The 24,099-nt window shown below is 36.9% G+C and overlaps 2 protein-coding genes, 1 long non-coding RNA gene and 2 other non-coding genes across 6 annotated transcripts in view; 2 read left to right on the top strand and 3 right to left on the bottom strand.

Annotated features, from left to right (window-relative positions):
- Positions 1 to 6,413: 6,413 nt before the first annotated feature.
- LOC132126715 (small integral membrane protein 7) overlaps positions 6,414 to 24,099 on the top strand; it is a 224,619-nt gene continuing 206,933 nt past the window's right edge. The window contains exons 1-5 of one of the 2 annotated variants that reach the window (XR_009427439.1): positions 6,414 to 6,458; positions 6,592 to 6,633; positions 6,707 to 6,765; positions 6,995 to 7,085; positions 7,193 to 7,276. Coding sequence is in view for 1 of the 2 variants with exons in the window: in XM_059538165.1 (XP_059394148.1) it covers positions 6,433 to 6,458; positions 6,592 to 6,633; positions 6,707 to 6,765; positions 6,995 to 7,085; positions 7,193 to 7,208 (234 nt within the window). In the remaining variant the exon portion in view is untranslated. Of the gene's footprint in view, positions 6,459 to 6,591; positions 6,634 to 6,706; positions 6,766 to 6,994; positions 7,086 to 7,192; positions 7,302 to 24,099 lie in introns of those variants that run through there. The other variant, XM_059538165.1, reaches the window with a different exon arrangement.
- Positions 7,720 to 8,740, bottom strand: LOC132126716 (uncharacterized). The gene is made up of 3 exons (XR_009427440.1): positions 8,413 to 8,740; positions 8,130 to 8,198; positions 7,720 to 8,039 (listed from the first exon to the last, which is right to left on the bottom strand). It is a non-coding gene; the product is annotated as an uncharacterized LOC132126716 (long non-coding RNA).
- On the bottom strand, positions 8,281 to 8,368 carry LOC132126899 (small nucleolar SNORD12/SNORD106). Its single transcript, XR_009427471.1, has one exon. It is a non-coding gene; the product is annotated as a small nucleolar SNORD12/SNORD106 (small nucleolar RNA).
- Positions 8,552 to 8,649, bottom strand: LOC132126898 (small nucleolar SNORD12/SNORD106). Its single transcript, XR_009427470.1, has one exon. It is a non-coding gene; the product is annotated as a small nucleolar SNORD12/SNORD106 (small nucleolar RNA).
- Positions 13,245 to 22,733, top strand: LOC132126713 (bone morphogenetic protein 7-like). The gene is made up of 7 exons (XM_059538163.1): positions 13,245 to 13,793; positions 18,146 to 18,338; positions 20,256 to 20,398; positions 20,727 to 20,942; positions 21,112 to 21,188; positions 21,276 to 21,386; positions 21,766 to 22,733. The coding sequence occupies exons 1-7, from the start codon at positions 13,421 to 13,423 to the stop codon at positions 21,913 to 21,915; spliced, it is 1,263 nt and encodes a 420-aa protein (XP_059394146.1). The 5' UTR covers positions 13,245 to 13,420; the 3' UTR covers positions 21,916 to 22,733.

Below are 24,099 nucleotides of genomic sequence, written 5' to 3'. Positions count from 1 at the left end.
TTCCATTCATTCATAAAGAGACAGCAGCGATTATACAACAGGTTCATTTTAGAGCTATCGAGTTAGAAAATACAGTAAATGAAGTAGCCTATAAGGTGATTACAATTTGCAATGGTTTTACTAGTTATGATGAAAATTATATTGTTTTAATGGAAACTGTAATGGCACCTGTTGGACTCTACTGGTAATTGGTCACCTTCTATTCATGGCTTTTGTTAAAGTTACTAAATCCTAATGTAATATGTCCCACAACACAATACAGGAAAACAATTATTTAATGGTTTTAATGGTTAATAGTTAATGGTGTGTAATGTTTGTAATGGTATTTATAGTGGAAATCATTCAAATTTCTGTGATGGTTTCTATTGTTTTTGTCAGCAGGGTCACCATGGGTTTTGTTATGTTATCTGCCATGAGTGCAATAGCACTGCTGTAATATTGTGAGATAGTAGCGAGTGTTTGTAGTTGTGGTGGGCCTATTTAGGAAAATCATGAAACTCTAGATGAAGCTTACTGACAGTGCTGGGGGTAAGGTATTACAAGTAATGCAAGTTACATAATCAGATTACTTTTAAGTAACTAGTAAAGTAACACATTATTATTTTTTTTTAATTTATAAGGAAATATCTGAATTACTTTTTTAAATAAGTAACTCCAGTTACTTTTTTCCCCATGTATATACTGACAGTTCTCATGTTGCCATGTTGAGAGAAATCGGGAGTAATCATTATGTGTGCTGTGTGAACATGATGCTATACTGTAGTTCTAGACTAAATATGAACAATGTATTTACAGTTTCAGTATTCCTCAAAATGATTAAAAACAGTCAAATGCAAACTCAGAATATTATCAAAACCTGCAATAATATATATATATATATATTACTTTTATATAAAAGAGTAACTACATACCTTAATTAGTTACTTTTTTTAAGAGAGTAATGCAATATTGTAATGCATTACTTTTAAAAGTAACTTTTCCCAACACTGCTGATAGGTCCTTCACATGCAATCTGCTAGCAAACATTTACTACATTGCACATGCTGATTGACTGGGCTGATTCTGCAGCCATTGAGCTTGCTTTCTGGAGATTTAAATGTTCTGCTTCAGTGTTCCTCTGAAATCCTCCACCTCCCCCAGTTCCACCTGTCTAGATCTGTTATGGTATTTGTGTATGCCCATTCATATAGCAGCTGCAAATTTTAGAAGCTCACAGAAGTGTGTCTGTGTATCTGTTGGCTATAGCATGCATAGTAATTTAGTCCGCTAAGCCCAAATGCATTAACATAAGGTGCATCCAAAATCAGTCATCATGTATTATTCTATTCCATTTTGTAGTATAATAGTGATTAGTGTGTTCTTGCTGAAAATTCTTCTGTGCTTTGATGTTCTCTTAATACCTTCCTGTTCTAGCTTTTACTATTTTGAACGATGACTGAAAGCTTTTATAACTGGCACTTCTCATGTTTACTGCCATCTTATGATGAATCCAGAATTCCAAAAAGAAAAAGTGCACTTTAAATGCCTGGATGTTGCACTTAATTAACCGAAAATACAAAGTGTGGAATACTTCATGCACTCAACAATCGTAGCCTTGATTACGTAGCAGAAATAAAGGGGCTGTCAGACTCCGATTATGAATGGAAAAATAACCTTATAAAATTCATAAACTACATTGTGTATGTATATCATATTAATGAACTATTCTGAGTGATGTCATGTTTGAAATAAAGTATTATTTTCCCTCAAACCACACACACAATAATAATAATAATAATAATAATAAATAATAATAATAAAATGAATAATTGCTGTGCATTAATAATAGTTATTATTATTAGTAGTATTATTGTATTATTTTAATCAAATAGGCTATTTTTTAACTAAAAAGTTTATTTTTTAATACTATATGTTACTATAGTATACTAGGCTGCTGGGTAGATTACTTAAAAATTATAGCCTGTTACTGATTACAAATTATATGATGAAAATTGAGGTCAGTAATATAATCACTACTCATTTTAGGTAACATACTCTGACTACTTTTGGATTACTTTAAGATTACTCAGGGGCGGAGCTAGGGGGTGGCCATGGCCACCATGGAAATAATCACGGCCACCCCACTGGCCACCCTGATCGTATGCGATATATTATAATAATAATAATAGTTTCTTAGATTTTGATCAAAATTACCTTGATCGGTCATGGCAAAACGATTACATTCGGACTGCGAAACTATCGCGACGGTTGAATCACTTTTCACTTACAGGCAAATGCGCTATCGCGAGAGTTTCTGTAGCGCGCATTTCTTTCCAGCATTTGTAAAAAGTCGAGGACTGAGAAAGATGAGGAAGTTTTATACCTAGCTTTTGCCAATACTCCAGGTTTTCCCAAACTGGGGTAAATTAAAGAACTACAAGGGTTTTATGAGTTGAGGAAAAACTATTCATTAAGTAATTAAAATGTAAAATTAAAGTAAATACATTAAATGCATTTTTTACATTTGTAATATTTTATTTGTTTACCCTCACGTCATTGTAACAATTAACCAACATCAAAAATAGTGTTTAGTAACTTGTGTCATACATGGCCTTTCGCAGACTGGAGCAAGTAGGGCTCGCTGCAGCCTGCGGTGGACATCCAACCCCGCCCATATCCAAGCGTGACGTCAGATACCCCGCCCACATCCAAGCGTGACGTCAGAAACCACACCCACATCCAAAGACGTCACATATCCAACCCTGCCCACCCGGATGTGCCATCATAAACCGCGCCTATATCCGTCTACGTCACGTTCTCATTAAATTTCAAACAGGAAGAAGCGTCGAGAAGACTGAAGTGAAGAAGTTTGTGTTGTTTTTAATCGGTAAAAGAAGGAAATATTGTTTTGCGATCGCCAGAAAGAAGAATAAGTTGTTGTTATCTGTATTTGCCAGTTGCCCAGAAGAGGAAAAGTTATCTGCCATGGCTGTAAGTAATGAAAAATTCGGTTCTTAGCCCAAAAGTGTTTGTCACACTCACTGTATGTCTCTGCTTAACGTTAATAGTTAAAATGGTAAAATGTACACATTAAATTATCAATGAATATTTTGTTAGACATGAAGTGAAACGATAGCACAACGATAACTGTTTTGTTATGAGCTTTAGTAAAGTTACAAAGACACGAGGCTGACTTCACACAGGCACGTTATAAGGCTACCAACTTTCATAATGTCATTCATAATGAATTTACTTTCATAATGTCTATAATGCTCCTAACTCTATCCTGATAAAATGTATGTGCATTGATTCATCCTTCATGTTTTTTTTTTATATCCCTGACACATAATACTGATCTCTCTTTCTCTCTCACACACTCACACTTCACCTCTCTCACATACATGTACTCCCCTGGCCCCACGCAAAACACATGGAATATATTTAATGATATACACTGACAACTCTTGCACAATAACTTGTTTGAGCAACCACACAGTTCACTGTGTCTTACTATGTATCCTTCTATATACACATAATATTTATCATGTTTTACAGTATCCTACACCTCTGCAGTTCAAACGTGATCCAGAACAGTTCTGCCGTGATGGGGGGTTTGAATGTCCCTGCTGCAGTTTCACCACTGAAGAGAAGTTCTCTTTTACACTTCACCTAGAGAACCACATAAGTCATGCAGTGGAGCATGGAGGTATGGTGAGAGCATGTCTTTAGATAATGATTGGTTTTTGTGTTTTTAAATCATATATGCATGTATATGTATGTTGTATAATCTAAATATGTATGTGAATCTCAAAGAACAACAAGATGAACTGTAGTTTCTTGGGAACCACTAAAGTGATGAGAATATTGTTGTTATTTATCTATGTGTGTTTTGTAACTTCCTGTGTACACTCTACAGTTTTGTTAATTTTTTTTTCTAAAATCCTACAGGTTACTTCATCTTAAAATGAATGGCCCATGGAAGATCATTAAAACCAAGGTACAAGAATGCAATAGTCAGGTTTTTTTTTCAGTCCTTGTTCTGTAGTTTTATGTATAAAAACAAAAATTAATTATACATTTAAATATTTGATAGAATATTCCAACCCAGAGAGAGGGACTGGATTGTGGTCTGTTCATGCTGATGGTAAGCTGTGAATTACAGATTCTGAGCAGTTATGGTGATGGCAAAAGTTTAGTTTAGTTTACATGCAGTATTTAGATGAGTATGTTCTAGTGTTATCTGTACGGTACAGTAAATTGGTGTCAGTTAATTTCAATATTTGAATTTTCTCAATGGTATTTGTTGTCTGTTTCAGTATGCACTCTATATGGCCCTGGACTGGACAGGTGATGACCTCAAATTTTATTTTGGAAGGTTTTCCTTTTTTATTTATTTTTTCCAGAAGTTTTTTCAAATGCATTCTCAGTTTTTTATTTTGTGTTTTATCTGTTAGGATAACATCCCTCAGCTCCGAAGGTGGTGGTGTAGTTTGCTCTTGCAAAACAGGTCACATCCAAGGTACACACAACTGGTTAATGAAATGAAATTGATTCTTCTGCATTCAAACTACCCAGACACACTAAATGTTTCCTCCTAGAATGTTAAGCAGTAGCAAAACTTTGGAGAGGCCACAATGTTGAATGTTTAGAAATGTGTTGAATGCTTTGAGTGGTTGGAAATACTAAAAAGATGCTCTACAAATGGTCCATTTACCTAACCTTTGAGTCTGTCTTTAGGTGTCAGAGTCCACCATCACCAAACAGCCAGCTAGTACGGGAACTGTGATGGGTCAAGATGACAGTGATGAGGTAAAAACTTTTTTTTTTTTTTTTTTTTTGTGAAAATAATTATAGTAATTTTAGATTTACCACACAAACACAGTTTATTTTGTACTTTCAACAGAAGATCGAAGAGGAACTGAAGAGGAAGTTCGAAGAGGAACATAAGGGACATTGGTGTAGCATGGTGCTGGGTTCAGAGCCACTGTGAGCTGTTCCATGGAGAGGTGACAGAGTCTGAATTTCTTCAGATGGACGAAGAAAAACAGTCTAATATAATCAAATACTACCTGAAAAGAGAGACTGAGAAAGCAAGGGATGCCTGTGTGTTTGTCTTTGACAATCGCGAGGATATGGAAACATTCTTATTAAAATGGGTTTATGAACAGGGGCTGAAAGTCAATGCCATGTTTCTGGGAGAAATTTAATTTATAATAATTTATTTACTCTACATTGTCGAATATTGTTTTGTGAAATAAATATAACAATACCCAGTGAAACAAGGGATGTCTTGTTATTGATCTTTATGCATCCGTAGGACTTGGACACATTTTTATATATATTTGTGTTGATGGAAAAAGGCCCAAAAGTCAATGCCATGTTACTTACATAATCTATCAAAGCAACAAATGACTTAAGCCTATGTATGTGTAGCTTAGTCTATATAGAGAACCGTCAATCCTATCATGCAAATGTAGTTGCTCTTTTTTGCGAGGTGATTTTTTTTTCATGCACATTAAAAATATTAGTGTGTAGATATTCATAATTGTTCTTGTATACAATTAAAAGGAAAATAAAAATACTTAAAACCAAATGAAGTATATAAATTTGCTAAATTCAGGAACATTTCTTTTATTTAAAATGAAAGAAATATGAAAAATAAACACATTAAAAAAAAAGAGGGGAGGATTCCAGTTATTGCATAACACCCATATTTATCCTTAAAATAGTGATATGATCACTAACATTCCGACCTTATAAGTGAAACATATTTTTAGAGAATTAGATAAATAAAAATGCCTTAAACAAAATTGTCTACTTAACTTTGATATTGTCTAAGGTTTGTTACAATCGATCATAAAATATGTGAATTTGTCATTACATAATCGAACAGCGGAAGGTATAAATATTTTATTAATTTGTCTAAGTATAATCAACCAATGCAGGCGTTTTACCGGCTGTTTGGATGAATTTACTTCCATACATTAGAGATGTGGCCTAGGTTTAATTTGTACTATTTAAATTTATTTAATACAAGTTATTTAACCTGTAGGCCTATTAGTAAAACAGAAGATAACATTATTTAATTTGATCCCCGAAACAATATACTTCCGCCGAATTGATTCAATTTTGTTTACGTCTTAAAATTGTACTTTGACAAAATGTTAATTAAAAAAAAAAAAAAAAACATACTTCCGCCATTTTTGCACATGCGCACAACACACGGGGCATCACCCGATGACGTACTTTTACGTATGGCATAGGCGTGGCGTCTGAGGTCACACTTGGATGTGGGCGGGGTTGGATGTCCACCGCAAGCTGCAGCGAGACGCTCCTCGACTGGAGCGCGCCCCAACAGTCATGTCCATCATCTGCCGTCAGGGGGCGGTGATGAACGGAGACTCATACTGTATTCATACAAAGATCGAAGAAGAAGAAGACGAGCCATCCAAAATGATCGGAGATCTTTTAATTTTGGGGTAAATGTCACATTCTAAAGCAGGATACATCTCGCGCTATTATTAAATAGAAAGTTGTTCGTGGTGTTCATATGTGTGGTACATTATTGTCACTGTGTAACAGGAGTGTGTTTTCTTTTACTTCTGTTTTCAGCACTCTGCTCATGAACGCCGGCGCTGTGCTCAACTTTAAACTGTGAGTGAAAGCGCTACTGTTATCTGTCAGGGTTAATTTTGGTGATTGCTTGTTAATCAGTGTCTGTGTGCAGAAAGAAGAGAGTAACGCAGTCTCAAGGGTTTGGCGATGAATCTGGATCGTCCAGCACTGGTAACAGCAATTCACTAACGCTGCATTATAATAGTTCATTTCATATTATTGGGACAGTGTAATATTAAGTGAGCAGACGGCTGACAGCCACAGAGGCCCTAAATCGATCTTGGCATAGAGCTGGAATGCATTTTTATGAAATCTATCAAATGTTAAAAAAAAAAAAATGCTGCATTTTTGCCCCTAAATATCGTACGATCATATCTGACTCTTACGATGCATTATTTAGGAGACAACATCAGAGAGTTCCTGCTGAGTCTGCGGTACTTTCGCATATTCATTGCTCTCTGGAACGTTTTCATCATGTTTTGCATGATCTTGTGAGTATTGACCTTATAAACATTTAGTCATGCTCTCAAAATAATCATTTTTATGCTCTTTTTGTGGGGAGTTGCATATTTTAAAGTGTTCTTGTGTTTGTTTTCAGGTTATTTGGATCATAGATCACGGTTACATTGAGGATCACTACAGACAAGGAGAATTATTGCAGCACTGGTGGATTTATTGTAATCTTATTTTTAGTGTGGGATGTCTTGACGTCTTACACGTAATCTTATCTAACATCTGTATATTTTGTACAAAAGGGTGTATATTGCTTTTTCTGTTTGTGCCTCAAATGGGGACCGAACACATGGAAACTACACGTTTGTTTGAATGGTCTTTTCTTAGTGCCCTACACAAGTATTGTCAGCTATTTCAGTTTTAGTCGATGTACAATTCACTAATGTAAATCCTTGGAGAACCAAGCTTTGTGACCACTTAATATGTAGGAAAAAAAATAAAAATCAGATTTCTTAAATTCCTGCGTTATAGAAACAAATCATACAACTTAACATTTGCATTTAATTTTGCGCCATTTGAATGTTTCCTAAAAATAAATTTCACACCACTGAAAGTTGAGATTGGTTTACATTACATTTTAAATCTATAGTCACAAATGAGAGATGCAGAAAACAAGTTTTCATAAAGTTTTATTGAAAACGTAAAAGAGGTAACTAGTTGCAAGACAATTTACACTTGCATAGAACAAATAAGTTACAAGCAATTAGTGACCGCTTTGAGAAGTTATAAATGGAACGTACTTGAATGCCTTTTCATAAAAATAGCACCTTGGAACACTAGCAGGTCAAAATAAAGCAACTTCAAAACTCAAAGGCGTTTCCTCCCCATGGCTGGTAAACGCTAGACTGCTTTGAGAAAACCCATGGTGTCATTCACAGCTCCAAGTGGGTTTGGCACCGAAGGGCCTTCAGGAGCATGGATCGCGCATACTCCTAGAAAAAATAAAAAGGGAAGAAACGTTAGATTCAACATTTAGTTGTTGAACAGAAAAAGTTCTACACAAACAGAGAGAGAATAAATACCGTCACATGTGGCCATTCATCAAGGGTCACTCGTTTTGGTCCTGGTCCTCTTGAATTACAGAATTCTGCCTTTTTTGGAGACAAAAAAAAAAAAAAAAAAAAAAGTCTTCAGAACAAGATCACCACTACTCTGTATGCAATCAATTCTGATGGTGCTTCAGATTAATTGGCTTAAAGTTTAGAGCAAATGTCAACACTATCGATCTGCTGGGGAAAAAAGATCAGTCATCACATGCACCGGGTAAATGGCAACCAGCTGTCCCAAGAACATGCCCAGTCTTACCTGCTTTAGAGTGTTAAAGACCTATGAAACAAAGTCTGATGAATTTAAGGTTATCCATTTGGCTCCAGTGTGATCTGTGGGGATAGTAGTAAACATCAGTGACATTCCTTAAAATGAACGCCAGATTTTGGCACAAGTATATGGTTGCTCAGATCATTTGGCTTATTTTTTGCATTAAGAAAAGGTCAACACTGTCGATCTGCTGGGGAAAAAAGATAAGTCATCATTGCTACCAAACGCGTTAAAGCAAAGTCTAGAGGAAATCTAAGCTCACCAAAATCGGAGTAGGAAAACTCCATGGTCCAACAGCCCACATACTGTAAAGCAAACAAATAGAGTGAACTTCATAATAAAGGTGCTCAGGTTTCGTTTGGCTACTGGAAAAGCCCAATTCAAAAGTTATTATGTAACGGTGAAACAACTGATTAACATTAACTCGTGTTTATCCATCTTACTAACGATCATATGCTCGAAACAGTATAATAATAGTAAACCAGAACCAGTCTAGTTTTCCTTGTGCACCGAAAAGGAGCCACGTGGTCAGCGCGGAGCTACACCAAAATCCTTAGTTTTAGTTTTTATTCGTATTGCTTTATCACAGTGGGTAGTTTAGTAAAACACTACAGAACGTCGTTTAAAAAAACGTGTCCAGTAGTAGATGAAAAAGGAAAAAAGCACAAACTGAATACTACTTACCTTTCACAAGAAAGACGGAACAGGGAAGAAAGACCGTGCGATCCGGCTTTTTATAGTGCGTGCGCATGCGCAGTGAGAGTTTGTGGCGACGACGTCAGATTGGGTTCCAAGTTTCAACCTCTGATCTGAAATAATATGCAGGCGTATTTCGAATCGATACTTCTAGCATTAAAAAAAGAAATGGAGATGTACATTAACTACATTTCTTACATACAATATCATTTTAACCATCCGTGTTACAGGCAAGCCACCATACGTTTGGTCCTCCTTTAAATGTCAATGTTGTCATTTAGTTTATGTAGTCTACAGAATATGCCCGACGAAACTGACGAAACACTAAGAATATTTACTTTCATAAATATAAAATTATGTTTAATATATATATATATATATACACCCTACATTTGCAAAAACTACATTGACATTTTACTTTTGCTGGTTGCTATTTAATTTCTCTGTGTTTTTCCATAATTTGTCCTAAAGGTGGCAGTAATGGCTAAATTTTTTAAGTTTCTTTCTTTGAATACAGCCTCCCCATCTACATTCCACGAATTGTTGTTTCAAGAGTTCTATGTGAACTTTATTCAGTTTAGATTTTTACTTTTTAGGAACAATGGTGTTTTTATTCAGTGCCTCAAAACACCGAAAAGTTTACCATAGTCGCATTGATAACATTATGAATTAAAATCTATAGTACATATTTATTTAGCTACATTGTAGAATAATTGCAAAACATTACCAAACACTTTTCACCCCAGACATTTACTACTAGGCCTACTAATAAAAATAATGGTGATGATGATAATAATAATTTTATCAATATACATATCTGTGGGGGCAGATCATGGTCACACTTGAGACGCGCTATTTCGCACGAACCGGAGGACAATTAGCGCCTATTTGTGTGATTACATTAGCACATATTGTGTTTTGTAAGTGGAGTCCATAAAGAGCGCCACTGAATCTGTTTTCAGCACATAATGGCGCCTCCCAGCTCTTTGTTTTAGCACAAAGAAACTCAAGTCGTGAATTATCAGCCGAGGGATCATCTCCCATCAACTGCTGATATTAAAGAGAGTCCTTCCCCCAAAGGTATGTCTGGTGCAAAACATCCCTTCAAAACGTGTGAAGTGCCACAATTTTTAGTATGCAGACTACAGTAAATGATTAATGCAGTTATTTGTTTATATAGGCTATTTTAATGTTTTTACCTTTTAAATGTATTGGCGTTTTTTTTTATTAATTTAGATTATATTTGAAACTAAAGTAGATATGATTATCCAAAGTGATTTCTGAATTAGCAAAAGTGATTCATGCAAATGTTGGATGGCTATATTACTAGTTTAAATGGTTTTTTGCTTTGTTTGCTGTAAGATTTAGTTTGAGATTCCACCTGATAAATGCTTTGTTTGAGTGGATTGTTCACATGTTTGGGGATTAGCCACATGTTGTCTGATTTCTGGCTTGTTTAAACTAGGTGTGAGGACTCAAGCTCTTGAATTCCATGGGAGGAACACTATTGACCCATGTCAATAATTTTTAAGTACTGAAACCATATTATAAAAAGCTATAACCTGGTTTATATTATATTAGATAACGATTTCTAAGGCCTCTAATTAAGAGTATTGTACACAATACTATACATTCTGTCATCTGATTGCTAGTTTATACTTAGTATAATATGCTTTTTTTTCAAGTACAGGTCCTTCTAAAAATGTTCTCCTTCAGGTAGTGGTTCACGTGTCATTTTGCTGTAAAATCTTTAGTAATTTTTATAAAGTAAATGTAAGAAGAACTTTTATATTGTAACATTTGAAGATGAACATTAACTGGATTGAGACAACAATGATTTACTTGATTATCCATAAATCTTTTTAGATAAATCATGTTAAAATATAAGTATCAGATATGACACACACACGTACACACACACACACGATAAAAAATATGATCCTTTTGAGAAATATATCTCTCTCAATAACGCATTAATCATATTGCGTTGCATACATACATTTTGCCCCACAATAAAAACTACTGATGAAGCATTTAAATATTCATATTATTATCATAAAACTAAGACATATTATTAGAAGATATAGAGTGAACTAATATGCATTTCATACGCATTTTATGTAAGAAGTCTGCTATTACAGTTATAGGCTTCAGAGCTTATTGATTTACATTACAATTCGAATTTTATCTTATACTTTTTGGCCACGTAAATATCAGCGACTGCACCAAATTGCAATTGTTTGGCTGAATAAATCGAAGGTGTTTTTCCACCTTGAGTATGAGCTCCACATTCTCCTATATCAGTCATAAAAGACTGCCGGAACATATATAATACTGTTTTATGTATTTTTTATTTCATTTAAAAATGACCTTTTCTGACTTATTTCATACACTGGCTTTACATGATATAAGTATGTTGATTAAAGTTTAATGTTTGGTTAAAAGCGTCTGCTAAATGACTAAATGTAAAGATCTTGCTCATTTAAGATCTCAGAAAGAGGAGAGGCACCTTCAAAGAGTAAAAAGATATGTTCTTTACAGTGAAACAGCTATTTGTATGGGCGGGCCTGCTCCCTTCTGGGTAGCCTAACCTTAGTGGGCCACCCTCATCACAGGGCTCGGGACAGCTTTCAAGGTTGTCCCCGCACCCAAACTATCATCCCCCTCCCAAGCACAGCCCATGTCTGCAGAAGAAAAGTTTCAGGGAAATACTAGTAGAGTTGGTGAGATCATTGGGGCCTTTCAGCATGAGCAGTACGTATGAGCTAACCTGGGTGTGGGACTCCTTTGACCTTTTGGCTCAGGCTGGCCGCTGCACGCAGACTGCAAGCACAGCAGGAGGGTGGTGCTGGTAACCAGACTGGTGTCTCCAGGCTCCAGCACAGGGAAAAGAGGCCCTAACCACAGCAGGTGGTCAGCAACATGCCAGATCGTCCGTGCTGGAGCTGTCATTGCATTGTCTTTCAGAGTCCTGTCATGACTTGCCTGATGTTTGTTCCCTAATCGGACAGAGATGAAGGCAGACGGAGAGTGAAACATGTTTAACCCGTGGTGGGCTACAGGTCAAGGATGTGCTGGGCTTTGCATTGATCAGGTCAGGAGGTAATTGTGTGCTCAGACGGAGAAGGCTACAATGATTAACCTCGGGAAAAGAAAGCAGAATTCTGAGTAAGGGATAGTGCTGAACTGTCAACAGAAATGTATCACAGTAGCGAGAGTTTATCCCAAAGTACCACAGCTAGTGTTACTACTGTAAAACAAGAAACATTTTAAAAGCATGTTCTTTTTAAATAATTTAATCTAAATTTTATAATAATAATAATAATTGTAATAACTTTTGCAAGGTTTACCATATAAACAGAATCCCATAGCATTAATAACATACTTAAGTCACATCTGTAACCAGTTTTGTTTATTCATTTTAGTTTTAAAAAGTTTATTTACTTAATGATTAAATAAAAATGACGATCAGTTTGCATCACTGGTCTATCCAAATCGTGAAACTGATGCCAAATACAAATGTCTTTATTAATAGTATCAGTATTCTCAACAGTTCATGCCGCTGTTTACTAAATTCAGCTCAATGTATTTTACACAGTTATTAACTCTAGGCAAAAGGCAAATGCAAACTTTTTAGATTCACATGTGAATAGTCTTCAAGCATAAAAAAACAAAAAAACAATTTATTTAGCACATTTACTTACAGTTTGAATCATTGCGCTATCAAATAGGTAAAGCCGGTCCCTTATTATAATAACGTCCTTTATGAAAATTAACCATGGGTTTGTTATAGTAAAAGTGTACTTTACTACAAATACCATCGCTAAACTATGATTCGTGTATCAAAGCCATGTTTAATTTGTGGTTACCATGGTTTAACTAATCATGGCTTTTTGGTATTATTTTGGTAGGCTATTTGCAGTAAAATCTGAAGAAGGAAAGACATGGTTACTACACTTTTACTACAATAAAACATGGTTAATTTTCGTGATGTACAAATGTGCCTGTACTAATTAGAACATCATTTCCAGCAAACTAGTCGTTTTATGTTGTTGTGTACTAAAAGACAGCCCATGCGCGCGCGCCCCACCCACGAGCTACAGCGGGCTATTTAAAGCGTGAGACCATCAATGCACCATTACACATCATGCTGGATTTATCTCTGGATTGGATTATTAAACACAGTCAGTGTATTTAAAACCAACTCAACTTCGTGATATAATCAAACGAAGTAGCAAGACTTCCTGTCAGCTCAGGATCTATTCTTTATTATCAAGACTTGATTGATTATTTATTAAATATGATTCCAGTGCAGCTGATCTCAGCTTTGATAGTGGCGTGTGGTTGCAGCGCGCTCGTGGACGCAATGCAAGCAAACTTCAGTCTGGATAATGACATTCAGTCCAGCTTCCTCCAGCGGCGGCTGAAGAGCCAGGAGCGCAGGGAAATCCAGCGGGAGATCCTCTCCATCCTCGGGCTGCCGCACCGGCCCCGTCCGGTCCTACAGGAGAGGCACACCGCGGCTCCCATGTTCATGCTTGATCTGTATAATAACGCCATCCTGGAGGACTCCTACAAACCTGCGTACACCACCCCGGGACCCCCGATGGTGACCCAGCAGGACAGTCTCCTTCTCAGTGATGCCGACATGGTGATGAGCTTTGTCAATCTGGGTGAGCACTTTATGATATACAATCTTAACAAAAATAATAGCAATTTTAAAACACCTTAGGATTGCTAATGGGATTTCTTGATTTGGTACCAAAACATGATTCCTAGAGTCAAATGTTAGACCAGTTTTCAGATTCTACTTTAATCAGTTTATCAAAGAGGATCTTATCTGTTTCTAGGTGGATTCCATTTAATCTTAAATCATTTTGGCTGTATTCTTGAGAACTATGACTCTGACTATGACTTTTTTTATATATTTTTTTAAATTATTTTTTTAATTGTATTTTTTTTTTTTTACTCTCTCTGGATTTTTATAGTTGTTAAAAAATACTCCTGAGTGAAAAAATGGTACTAGCAGTCATTTGGGATTTTTTTTTTGTTCTTAATTACATTTTTATATTCTAAATTATATTTAGGTATGAATGAGATTATGTATGATATTAATCATAGTTTGTATCTAATATTTTAGCTCAATGTATTCAGAAAATGTATCCAAAAATTTAGTTGCAGCTATATATATATATATATATATATATATATACATATACATATGTATGAATATGTATTCATTTTTATTTCGCAGCTGTCCATCAGTCATTTCATACACACATAATGTGTTTTGCAGTAGTATTTATTTTGCCAACTGTGATTTATTATAATCATTATTATTATTTACTTTTATAATCTGACTTGTTCAACACAGTTAAATATAACGGCATCAAGCACCTATCCAGTTTCCACAGAATCCCCTCAAAGCTCTAAAACATGGGGTTTAGTGGGGCTTTGTTTCGCATGACTAGGATTTAGGGAGGCATTTTTGAAGAGCGCTGAGGGCAGTAGACATGGAGGGTCACATACATCATCCAAACACTCTTGCTTTCAAGACTAGCCATTCTAGTGTGTGTTAAGTGTGTGTGTAGTCAAAAGAGATGCTGAATATTTGAATGACGTGGCATTGATTTTAGGCTTAGGTGTGGATGTAAATGCAGATGTGTGAAACTAATGATGTAAATGTTTTTGTAAGTGTGTGTATTTATTAAGTTCAGAAGAGCATGATCTGGTCAGTGACTTCCTTGAGCATTTCTTTACCCCAGTTCCTGTCTTTATATTGTATTCAATATTCCAGTGCAGTGTAATTCACCAGACAGCTTCAATACCTTCCAGCACTAATGACAGATGCAGCTTATGCTCTGTTTAGAAGTGGAAAATAATGCACGTTTTGGGTGACCTCTTGGGAAGTATTTATCATCTATCTATCTGTAAGTAACCAGTCAGAACACCCTGTCAAGCAACCACCTTAGCAAACTTCTATACAAAGGCATGCATCCCTTTAAACCTCAAATCTCTCTTCAAACTACTAAAGGTTTATTTAACCTTCACATTTCAAACTGTTCATGTATCAAACTACACAATGTTTATATAACCTTCAAACTGTTTTAAAACATCCAGGCAAGGCTTTCTTAGGCCAACAATCCAAATCAGTTTTGACAAAGTTTTTCATTTTCTTATTATGGTGTAAAAAGGCCTGTATGACCTTCAGGTTTTTAATTTCAACTTCTGCCTTTACTTTTCAACTCTTAAACAATGCTTCGTCTTCAATGTTTGCTACTTTTCTAGTTTTCAGCTGCAAAGAGGTTGTGGTTTCCAGCAACCTGGCTGTGACCTTAAAACGCAACTTCCTGTTTTCCATGTTAACGGAGTTTGACATTGATGCTCCTACTAAGAAAACTGTAAAACTCCACCTCAATCTTTCTTATCGGAATCATTTACAAGGCCTGGCCATGTAGATTTTAAATTAAATGAGCTGAATGAAGTTTTTGACACGGAGCATAAGGCCTATATAAGATACAGGTCAACCAAGATTGCCATAACTAAACATAAACAAACAGTGATTGCTTATGTGAATTGTTAATCCAAATTCCAGTGAACTCTAAACTCCGTGTAGAAGCATGCACAACAAGCAACGTACAAATACACCTGTTTATGTTCATAAGCTGATTTTAAAGAAAGTAAGCAGATCTACTATCAGATTTCTAGCCTCGGCACCAAAAGCCGATTAGACCTCCAATTAGTTTTTCAGCTCTGCTCAGAAAACACACTTTTCATTGTCTGATGTTTAACATTCAGCCTGGAATTTAGACAATAGAACATTCCTGTTATTGTCTTTCTAAAGTCTATTTTTGTAAATACATTTTTTTCATGATCTTTGAATGAGCATTTATGTGCTTTTTTAACCAAATGTTGATATACACAATAAAACGCAACCAACAGATTAATTGGCGTAAAAAAAAATCTTTAATTGATTGATAGCCCATATCCCACAGCGGAAAAGGCTTACGCTTGCATCTGTGAGTGTAATGACTGTTTTTACTCAACAGCGATTATAACAATTAAAACTTTTTGTTCTGCCAAGTGCATTGGCCCTCATTCCAGTCCTCTGATCAAGGGCTAAGTGTTAAAACACAGCACATGGCGCGGCATGCATATCTGATTTTTGCATCATATGGCCTTTCACATAAACACACCAGACCTTACAAGCAATTATTGCCTTCATAAAATGCCCATGTTTTCCTTTCCACTGTTTAATTGCGGTCAAACAAATGACTCGTTATTTTGAGTATGTGCATGCCTCAGAGTTCTTCCTCTCCGAGTGCTTCCCCCAATAATCCTGCTCTCGCAAGACAGTGAGTAGTTGGAAAAGACTCGGATGCATTGCTGTTCCCTAGCACTTGATGTCATGAACTTACAGACAGGATGTGAATAAAATTAAGAAGAATCGTCATAACAGATTCCCTGCATACTTGCAGGAGGTCACCTAAAAAGCTTGGAATGGGTGGAAGGGTGGAACTCAAGGATGACAGATTGGTTGTAAAAGCTGCTTGAAACCTCCAGGAAATGTTTATGCCACCATCAGGCTGGAAATTCTGAGGTTCGGTTCAGCTGGGTTTGGGCTGGGTCGATACAACATAGGGGTTAAGTCAGTGTTGACTGAGACTTCATTATCATTTTTTCCTCTGTACTCATTGAGATACTTTTTAAAGTCTTTCTTGGTGTTTATGGACGTGGATTAACACAGATTGAGATGGCAAAAAAGAGGAAATGAGGCCTACTCTACTAAATAGGCTAGCTTTGAACAGTGTGAACTTTCATGCTGGTTATGCTGGAGTGGTGCTGTTCAAACTGGCCCCTTTGGTGAAGCTGCTCGAGAAGGCTGGTGGTGATCCCATCATCCACAACCAAACATATGCTGGTCTTTTCAACAGGATAGGGTCAACCTTCTCCCAGATGTGGTCAACCAAGTCTGGAATACTTGGGACAAGCCAGATGCTACTCAAGACCTCTTCCTCATCCAGAATTAGATTATTTTACCACAATTAACAGGTCTCTCAGGTTAGCGTTGTGAGGAGCCACCAATATACAGCCTGAATGTGCATGTGTATCCATTACGTATATGTATATGCGGGGCACCGTTGGTTTCCGGGCCAGGCCTTTAACAGAGCTTTTCTTGTGGTTGGCACATGTGTGTGATTGAAGTCAATGGTGGGTGGGTGCAGGGCCTGTGGTTTCTCCCCCAGCTTCGGTCTCCAGGGCACCCAGCGCCCAGATCAATCACCGGCTTATGGAAGCAAACATTTCTTTTTTGGACACAGTGATGTGGGTGAGGCAATCAAGCGTAAGCGCTCAGTGTGACTCCACTGCGCTTCTGACAGAATGAAGTCTGGTACAGTGACTTATGCTGTGGTGTCAATGTGTGCTTTCATTGGTTGGCAGCGGTACTGTGAAGTCAAATGAGACAAAAGAAAAGCTCGTAGTTTGCATTCAGACCAAACCAAATTTTAAAAGCTCACACATATGTGGCTCACGCACAGTTAGCCGAGGCAGGAAATGTTACATCCCAAGGCTACATATTGCACACAAGTTTGCAAGCACAGATTCATATATATTTTCCATTGACAATTCTAATTAAGCTTTTTAAAATTTTTAAGGCAATATGTAAATCCATCAGTCACTCAAAATAGACCTCAATTACATGAAAAAATATATTTAAATAATTCAATTCAGTATGCTCAGATGTTCTGTTAGATATATAGGTTCTCTTTAATAGTGAAAAATATAATTCAAAAATGTCACACTGGCTGGTTTATGATATAAAACCTTTTTTTTAAAGATACTATTAATAATGGGCTGCAAACCCATGGCTGTGAAGGAAACACCTTGAACAAAACGTTGGTCCACAAAATGCCACAAATAATATAAAACATGTTTTAAATGGTTGAATGGTTTTATTCAAGGACAGTTACATTAATATAATATAGAGGGTTAATACATTAAATGTGTCTTCCCTTTTCTGTAGTGGATCTAGAAGAAGACCTCCGTCTCTATCATCAGCACCACAGAGAGTTTCGTTTCGACCTGTCCCGCATACCGCCGGGAGAAACCGTGACCGCGGCGGAGCTCCGCATCTACAAGGACTTTGTACACGAGCGCTATGAAAATGAGACTTTCCGTGTCAGTGTGTTCCAGGTGCTCCAACAGCAGCCCAAAAGGTATGTCATTATAAATACATGTCGTTCAGTCCTTGACATCTTACAGAACATTACTTGTTCAACTGTGCATGATTCAGTCGTTCATGGTATTCCAAAATGTAATTAATTGCTTCATCTTGGAAACTGTATTTTTTTCCGACTGACTTTGCAAATCCCATCTCAACCACTCTTTTCCAACCTCCTGGTCCATTGTGGAACCTAACACCCACTTTCATGGTCCAAATAATTCCCTATTCTACTCTAAAATAGGTCAGATTATGCAAGTAAAGTACGTTTTTTTCACATTGACTTTGGATGTGCATCTGTTTGCCCTTGGCATTTAATGGTTTGGTGATTTATTTTGTAAGTCAAGGATACAATTTTTCAGATATGTAAAAGCTAATTCATGACTTTGGTATGTTCTAGTTGGTTGGGTTTTTTAAAAGCATAGTATGCAAAGGCCTGCAGGCATAATAAAAAAACAAAGTGAAATGTCTGAAATGAAACATATGCCACCACCCACACTTTTTATCCTAAATGTAGGAGTGATGGACTTACACACACACACATACGCACTGATTTGTCTGCCCAACGGTACATGTCTAGTGCCAGGGCTCCCACAGAATTCCTCAATCTGATTTACGGTGTGGCTGCTAACAAGCAGTGAGAGCAGCCGCCATTACAGAGCCATTACTGTCAGTTATTGAGATGCAGAGTCCTCAGTGGAAGGGAGGTTCTCTACCCCAGACATCTGGAGAAACACCCCATTCCTCCACCCAAAATGATTTCCCCTTCATTCCCTCATCCTTGATCACACCTCCTTGGAAAGTTTCTGATTGTGTCCGTAAAGCGGAGAACCTGGAGAAGTCCTCCAGGTGAGACATGCTCAGACAGACTGTCTCTCTTGAGGTCTCCATTGCTTGTTCTAAATTACACGCACACTAAAGCATTATCCTCCCCCGACACACACATTCCCTGTGAAGACCACCCATTGTGAATCATCCTTCCTGCACCTCTCCTATTGTCATGCAGAGACGGTTTGCCCCGTCGATGTGCTCAGACAGCAAGGCGACTAGACAGGAGGAACATTGTTGGCCTCAAGGTCTGAAATCTTACCTGTAAGTCAAACCATTGTTCTGGAGAGCCATCCAGGAGCCCTGTTTTCATCACCGGAGGACAATCTGATCTCTGAAACATCACATTTAATAAGAGCGAACTTTGACGCTGTCTTGGGAACATGTTGTTGCCTGCGCAGCATCAGTTGTTTTTGATTTCATGGCTCACAACCTCAAGTTCTTATCTCATGGACTAGAGCTTATTTTGTGATATCTGTATCTGAGAAGGACAACAAGTCCTGGCATGTCATGGCATTTCTGCATCTCATTTCTGCAGTTTGTAAACTTGTCTGCAGAGAAAACCTCAATGATGCTAAAAGTAGCTCAAATTTGACTAAATTATGTGAACAAGATGTTTTCAAACAACTGAATTGTAAGTCTCTCTGATGGTTATTTACTGTGGTGGACATTTAATGTGTGGCCATATTTACATTGTATGATATTTTGTGGGGAGAAATCTAATAACTTTTCAACAGGAATCTACACTATCAGGAATTTCACATTAGATTGAAAGTTTCGGATTCGCTGTGTTGAACGAAAGTTTGAAAGTTATTTCTGTGTAAGCTGTACTTTATACATGATTGACAACAGACAGCTGACTTTTTTTATCCATTAAGAGGTATAAAATTGACCCCACCATTACTATCAATTTGAAACGTAGACTTAGACCAGTAATGCCAGAACATTCTAGCATTGTGTTTTTGGGTTTAGCATGGATAAAGAGCACTGATGTAAAACCTAGGTGTTTTTTAATGTTTCAGTGATCATATCCACTTTTTGCATTTGTAGTAAAGCTATTGACCCATATATGACCTCTTTGTAGGGAGCTGTACCTGCTAGACTCGCGAGTGGTATGGGCAGCAGAAGAGGGATGGCTGGTATTTGACCTCACGGTCACCGCTAACCACTGGGTTATAAACCCAGGTCAGAACTTGGGACTGCAGCTCTCTCTGGAAACCGCATACGGTGAGCATCTTCAAATATTAAAATATCTTTATAACACAACATGCCAAACTACCATCCTAAACTGTCAAAAAGCCATTTGGGATAGGGGATAGATACGTCTGTCATAATTTACTCACCCTCATGTCGTTCCAAACATTTCTTTATTCTTTGAAAGAAAAAAGTAGATATTCACATCAGAAACATCAGGGGCCTCCAGTGATTTACTGGACACCCAAACAGTTGGAAAATTAATCAAATTATTGGAATGACATGATATTGAGAATTTCAGAACTTTATGTATTCTAACTCATGGACAGAATATCATGCAACTCACTGTCGCCCTCTGCAGGTGAACGAATGAACCCAAGGAGAGCAGGTCTGGTGGGCAGCACTGGACCTCGGAATAAGCAACCATTTATGGTGGCGTTTTTGAAAGCCTCAGGAATCCATCTCCGTAGTGTTCGCTCAGCATCAGGAAACAAACAGAGGGGTCACCAGCGCTCTAAAAACCCCAAACCTGGTGTTGCGCCCAGCCAGGTCTCTTTGAAGACAGCTGAGACCGCAGGTGACTCTTTTTTCCAATCTTTGTTCATTGATGTTAATTCATTTTCAAGCTTTTTAATTTCTACCAGAAATATATAGCTTCATACTTAATAAACATACTTAATAAACAGTTTATTAACGTGTTATAAACAAAAGTGCTACATTTTTACTCTTCCTCCTGTTCTATGCAGAGGGTTCCAGTGTAGACCCCAAACAGGGCTGCAAGAAGCATGAACTCTATGTCAGCTTTAGAGATCTGGGATGGCAGGTACTGTGATCAGCTTCCTGTTTTAGACTCCTCCTTCATTGCTTGACTTTATCTCCTTAAACTTTCTCATTTGTCTTGTGTTTCCAGGACTGGATCATTGCTCCAGAGGGTTATGCTGCATACTACTGTGAGGGGGAATGTGTGTTCCCCTTGAACTCTTATATGAATGCCACAAACCATGCTATTGTACAGACACTGGTGAGTCCCACAATCATTTTCTGTGTTAAAGGAATAGTTTGGTCATCTTTAACTGACACCCATATAATATCAGACTCACCTGATTGTGTTTCTTATATAATGATATTTAAGTGTTTTGTCCGTTCTAGTCAATGAGATCCAAAACAGAACCACTTTAATTGGATGTTCCCTTTTAAATAAAATCTATTGATTGATCAAGAGCACAAAACAAATATGACGACATGTCAATAACATCAAACGGTATATAATTGCATATAATTTGCAGAGTTCTCTGAGGAGTTTGATGGTTTTTAGATTAATTGGACTATTCAATATTTTAGATACTCATGTTCTACAGTTACAATTATGTTACAATAACAATGTTCTCTGCTTATCCTAGGTCCATTTCATAAACCCAGAAACAGTCCCAAAGCCCTGCTGTGCTCCTACTCAGTTACATGGAATCTCCGTTTTGTACTTTGATGACAGTTCCAATGTAATACTGAAAAAGTACCGCAACATGGTCGTCAGAGCCTGCGGGTGCCACTAATTACTACGCATGCCCTGGGAAAAAAATGAGGGATGCAAATACTTTTCAAGAGCCCAAAGAGGAAAGAGACTCATTACTGGAGCAAAACTGGACCCCTTTGTTGGAGGAGTGTACATCCAAAGCATCCATTTTCATTTAAAACTCAAAACTCCTGGAACTGTATGAGGTTGGCCACAGCTGAGTCAATGTGTGGAGTTCTGGCTTTGATTTCTGCACAGAGAGCCAAGTTTGGAATATCAAAGAGGACATACAGAGAGAAAGAACTGGCCTTAGAGATTTAACCAGATTGATCAGGAAACATTGCTTTATGGAGACTTCTTTACAAAATACACTTGTATTATGGCATGAATTCACTAAAGTAATTCCTGGAAAATTCCTGCCATGACTTATCTTGAACTTAACAGAAAGTCTGGACCACTAGTCAAAATATTTCTATTGTGAATTTCCTTATTTAATTAAAAAAAACAATTTCTGTTAACAACTAAACATAACAATGTGAGTTAAAATGAATGGTAAAGGGTTTTTTTTTTTGCATCTTTTGTGCTTCAATCGAAGATTTCAGAATCTTAAATATCTCTTTTCTTCATTCTGGTTATTTCTAGGTTTAAATTAGACGATGAATCACATAATTTCCATGTGGTTGCAGACGGTAGACCCACTGTATTTTGAAGGAGATGTGAAATAGAAATGCAAATGAGGGGTGTCCATTACAGTGAGACAAAGCATTAGTTTTAATGTCATTCTTTCAGGACACTCAACAAACCATTACACCGATGTTCAGCACTCGATTAAACAGTACTGCGGAAATATGCAACTCAGTTTTGCCTTGGAATCACTTTGGTTTCGTCACATACATGAAAGAACACGTGTTTTCTCTCAGCAGTTCTCAGTCCAGTTCATAAAAAGCCATGTGCCTGTGTCTGGACTTTGAAGGGTTTCAGAAGAGTCAAGATCAGTGTTTACAGTGCAACTGGTAATTTATTTTCTGTGACTTTATTCTCTTTTAGTGTCATTTAATAATAGCTGTGTTATTACCGTTAATTATCATGGCATCTTGTTTTAGATACTTAAAAAAGGTTTTAGTGCTATGCTAAGCTAATAGGCTAAGCTGTTATCTTGCTAACTAAAGGTCACTGAAAAAAAAACAAAGAAAAGGAATGCTTAAATTTCACCATTAATCAACAAGTGTCATAAAAAATACATGAACAATTATTTTTATAATTAAGACTAAATAAAGCCAGGATTTAAGTATTTTTAATCAGACAACAAATAAGAGTAAACATAAACAATTGGATGGAGTCAACTAGTCAGCCTATAAATTTCTTTGCAAATCTTGCACAAGACCAAATTATCCTAAAAGAGGGAACATGTTGAAACACAAAAAACACACCTTATGGCAACATATTGATTAATTATGTGTTCAAATGTTCACACAGAGGATTTATGTACAAATATGCATGTACACACACCATTAGTGAATGAACCCTTTGTTGTGAGGAGTGTGAATGTGTGTGGGTCATCTCAAGGGTCAGTGATGCAGTATGTGTCCACCTGCAGTATCAGAATCATCATTTAGCCCGTCCTCGCCTGTGAAGAGCGGCCAGGCCAGCAGGTGGGCGGTATCAGGGGAGAGTATTTGGTAATGATCTGAACATTAGGAATAAATCTAAATGATAAAATGAAATGAATAAAACTGTCTAAAGAGGAGCAGGTGCGTTAGATTTTGGCAGGCGGAAATGTGACTTGTGCAGCTGTTCCCAATAACATCGATACAATACAACATTGTAGCTGTGCGTTAAAGAGTCGCTGGTGGAAAAGATGGCCTTCAAAACCAGATGGTTGGAGAACTGAGTATGTGACAGTATGTGATGAAGAATTTTTTTTTTGTAAAAACTGTAAAACCAAAAATCTCAAAGTGACCCTTTCTCATTAATAAAACAATGCAAATGCAAATATTCTATCAAATTATGTTTTGCATTGTTTTATGGGAGGGTTTCTACTTGGAGCTGAACATTTTAATGACTAACCCGCTAGGTATTAGGTATTACATAGATACCTTGTGCAGAAATAGGATATAAAACAGTATGCATTATGCAAATCTTTTAAACAGTAGCATGCTATATCATTGTTACATGCCCTCATTATATTGCATGTTTGTTTCAGCAAGTGGGTTCTGCTTATCTC

This window comes from Carassius carassius, chromosome 44 (assembly GCF_963082965.1).
Source record: "Carassius carassius chromosome 44, fCarCar2.1, whole genome shotgun sequence".
Classification (NCBI taxonomy): Eukaryota; Metazoa; Chordata; class Actinopteri; order Cypriniformes; family Cyprinidae; genus Carassius; species Carassius carassius.
This window is presented reverse-complemented; position numbering and strand designations above follow the sequence as displayed.

Coding starts and splice junctions, on each gene's coding strand:
- LOC132126713 (XM_059538163.1), top strand. CDS start 13,421: ATGATTCCAGTGCAGCTGATCTCAGCTTTGATAGTGGCGTGTGGTTGC. Junction 13,794..18,145: donor GATGAGCTTTGTCAATCTGG/GTGAGCACTTTA, acceptor CCTTTTCTGTAG/TGGATCTAGAAGAAGACCTC. Junction 20,399..20,726: donor CTCTCTGGAAACCGCATACG/GTGAGCATCTTC, acceptor CGCCCTCTGCAG/GTGAACGAATGAACCCAAGG.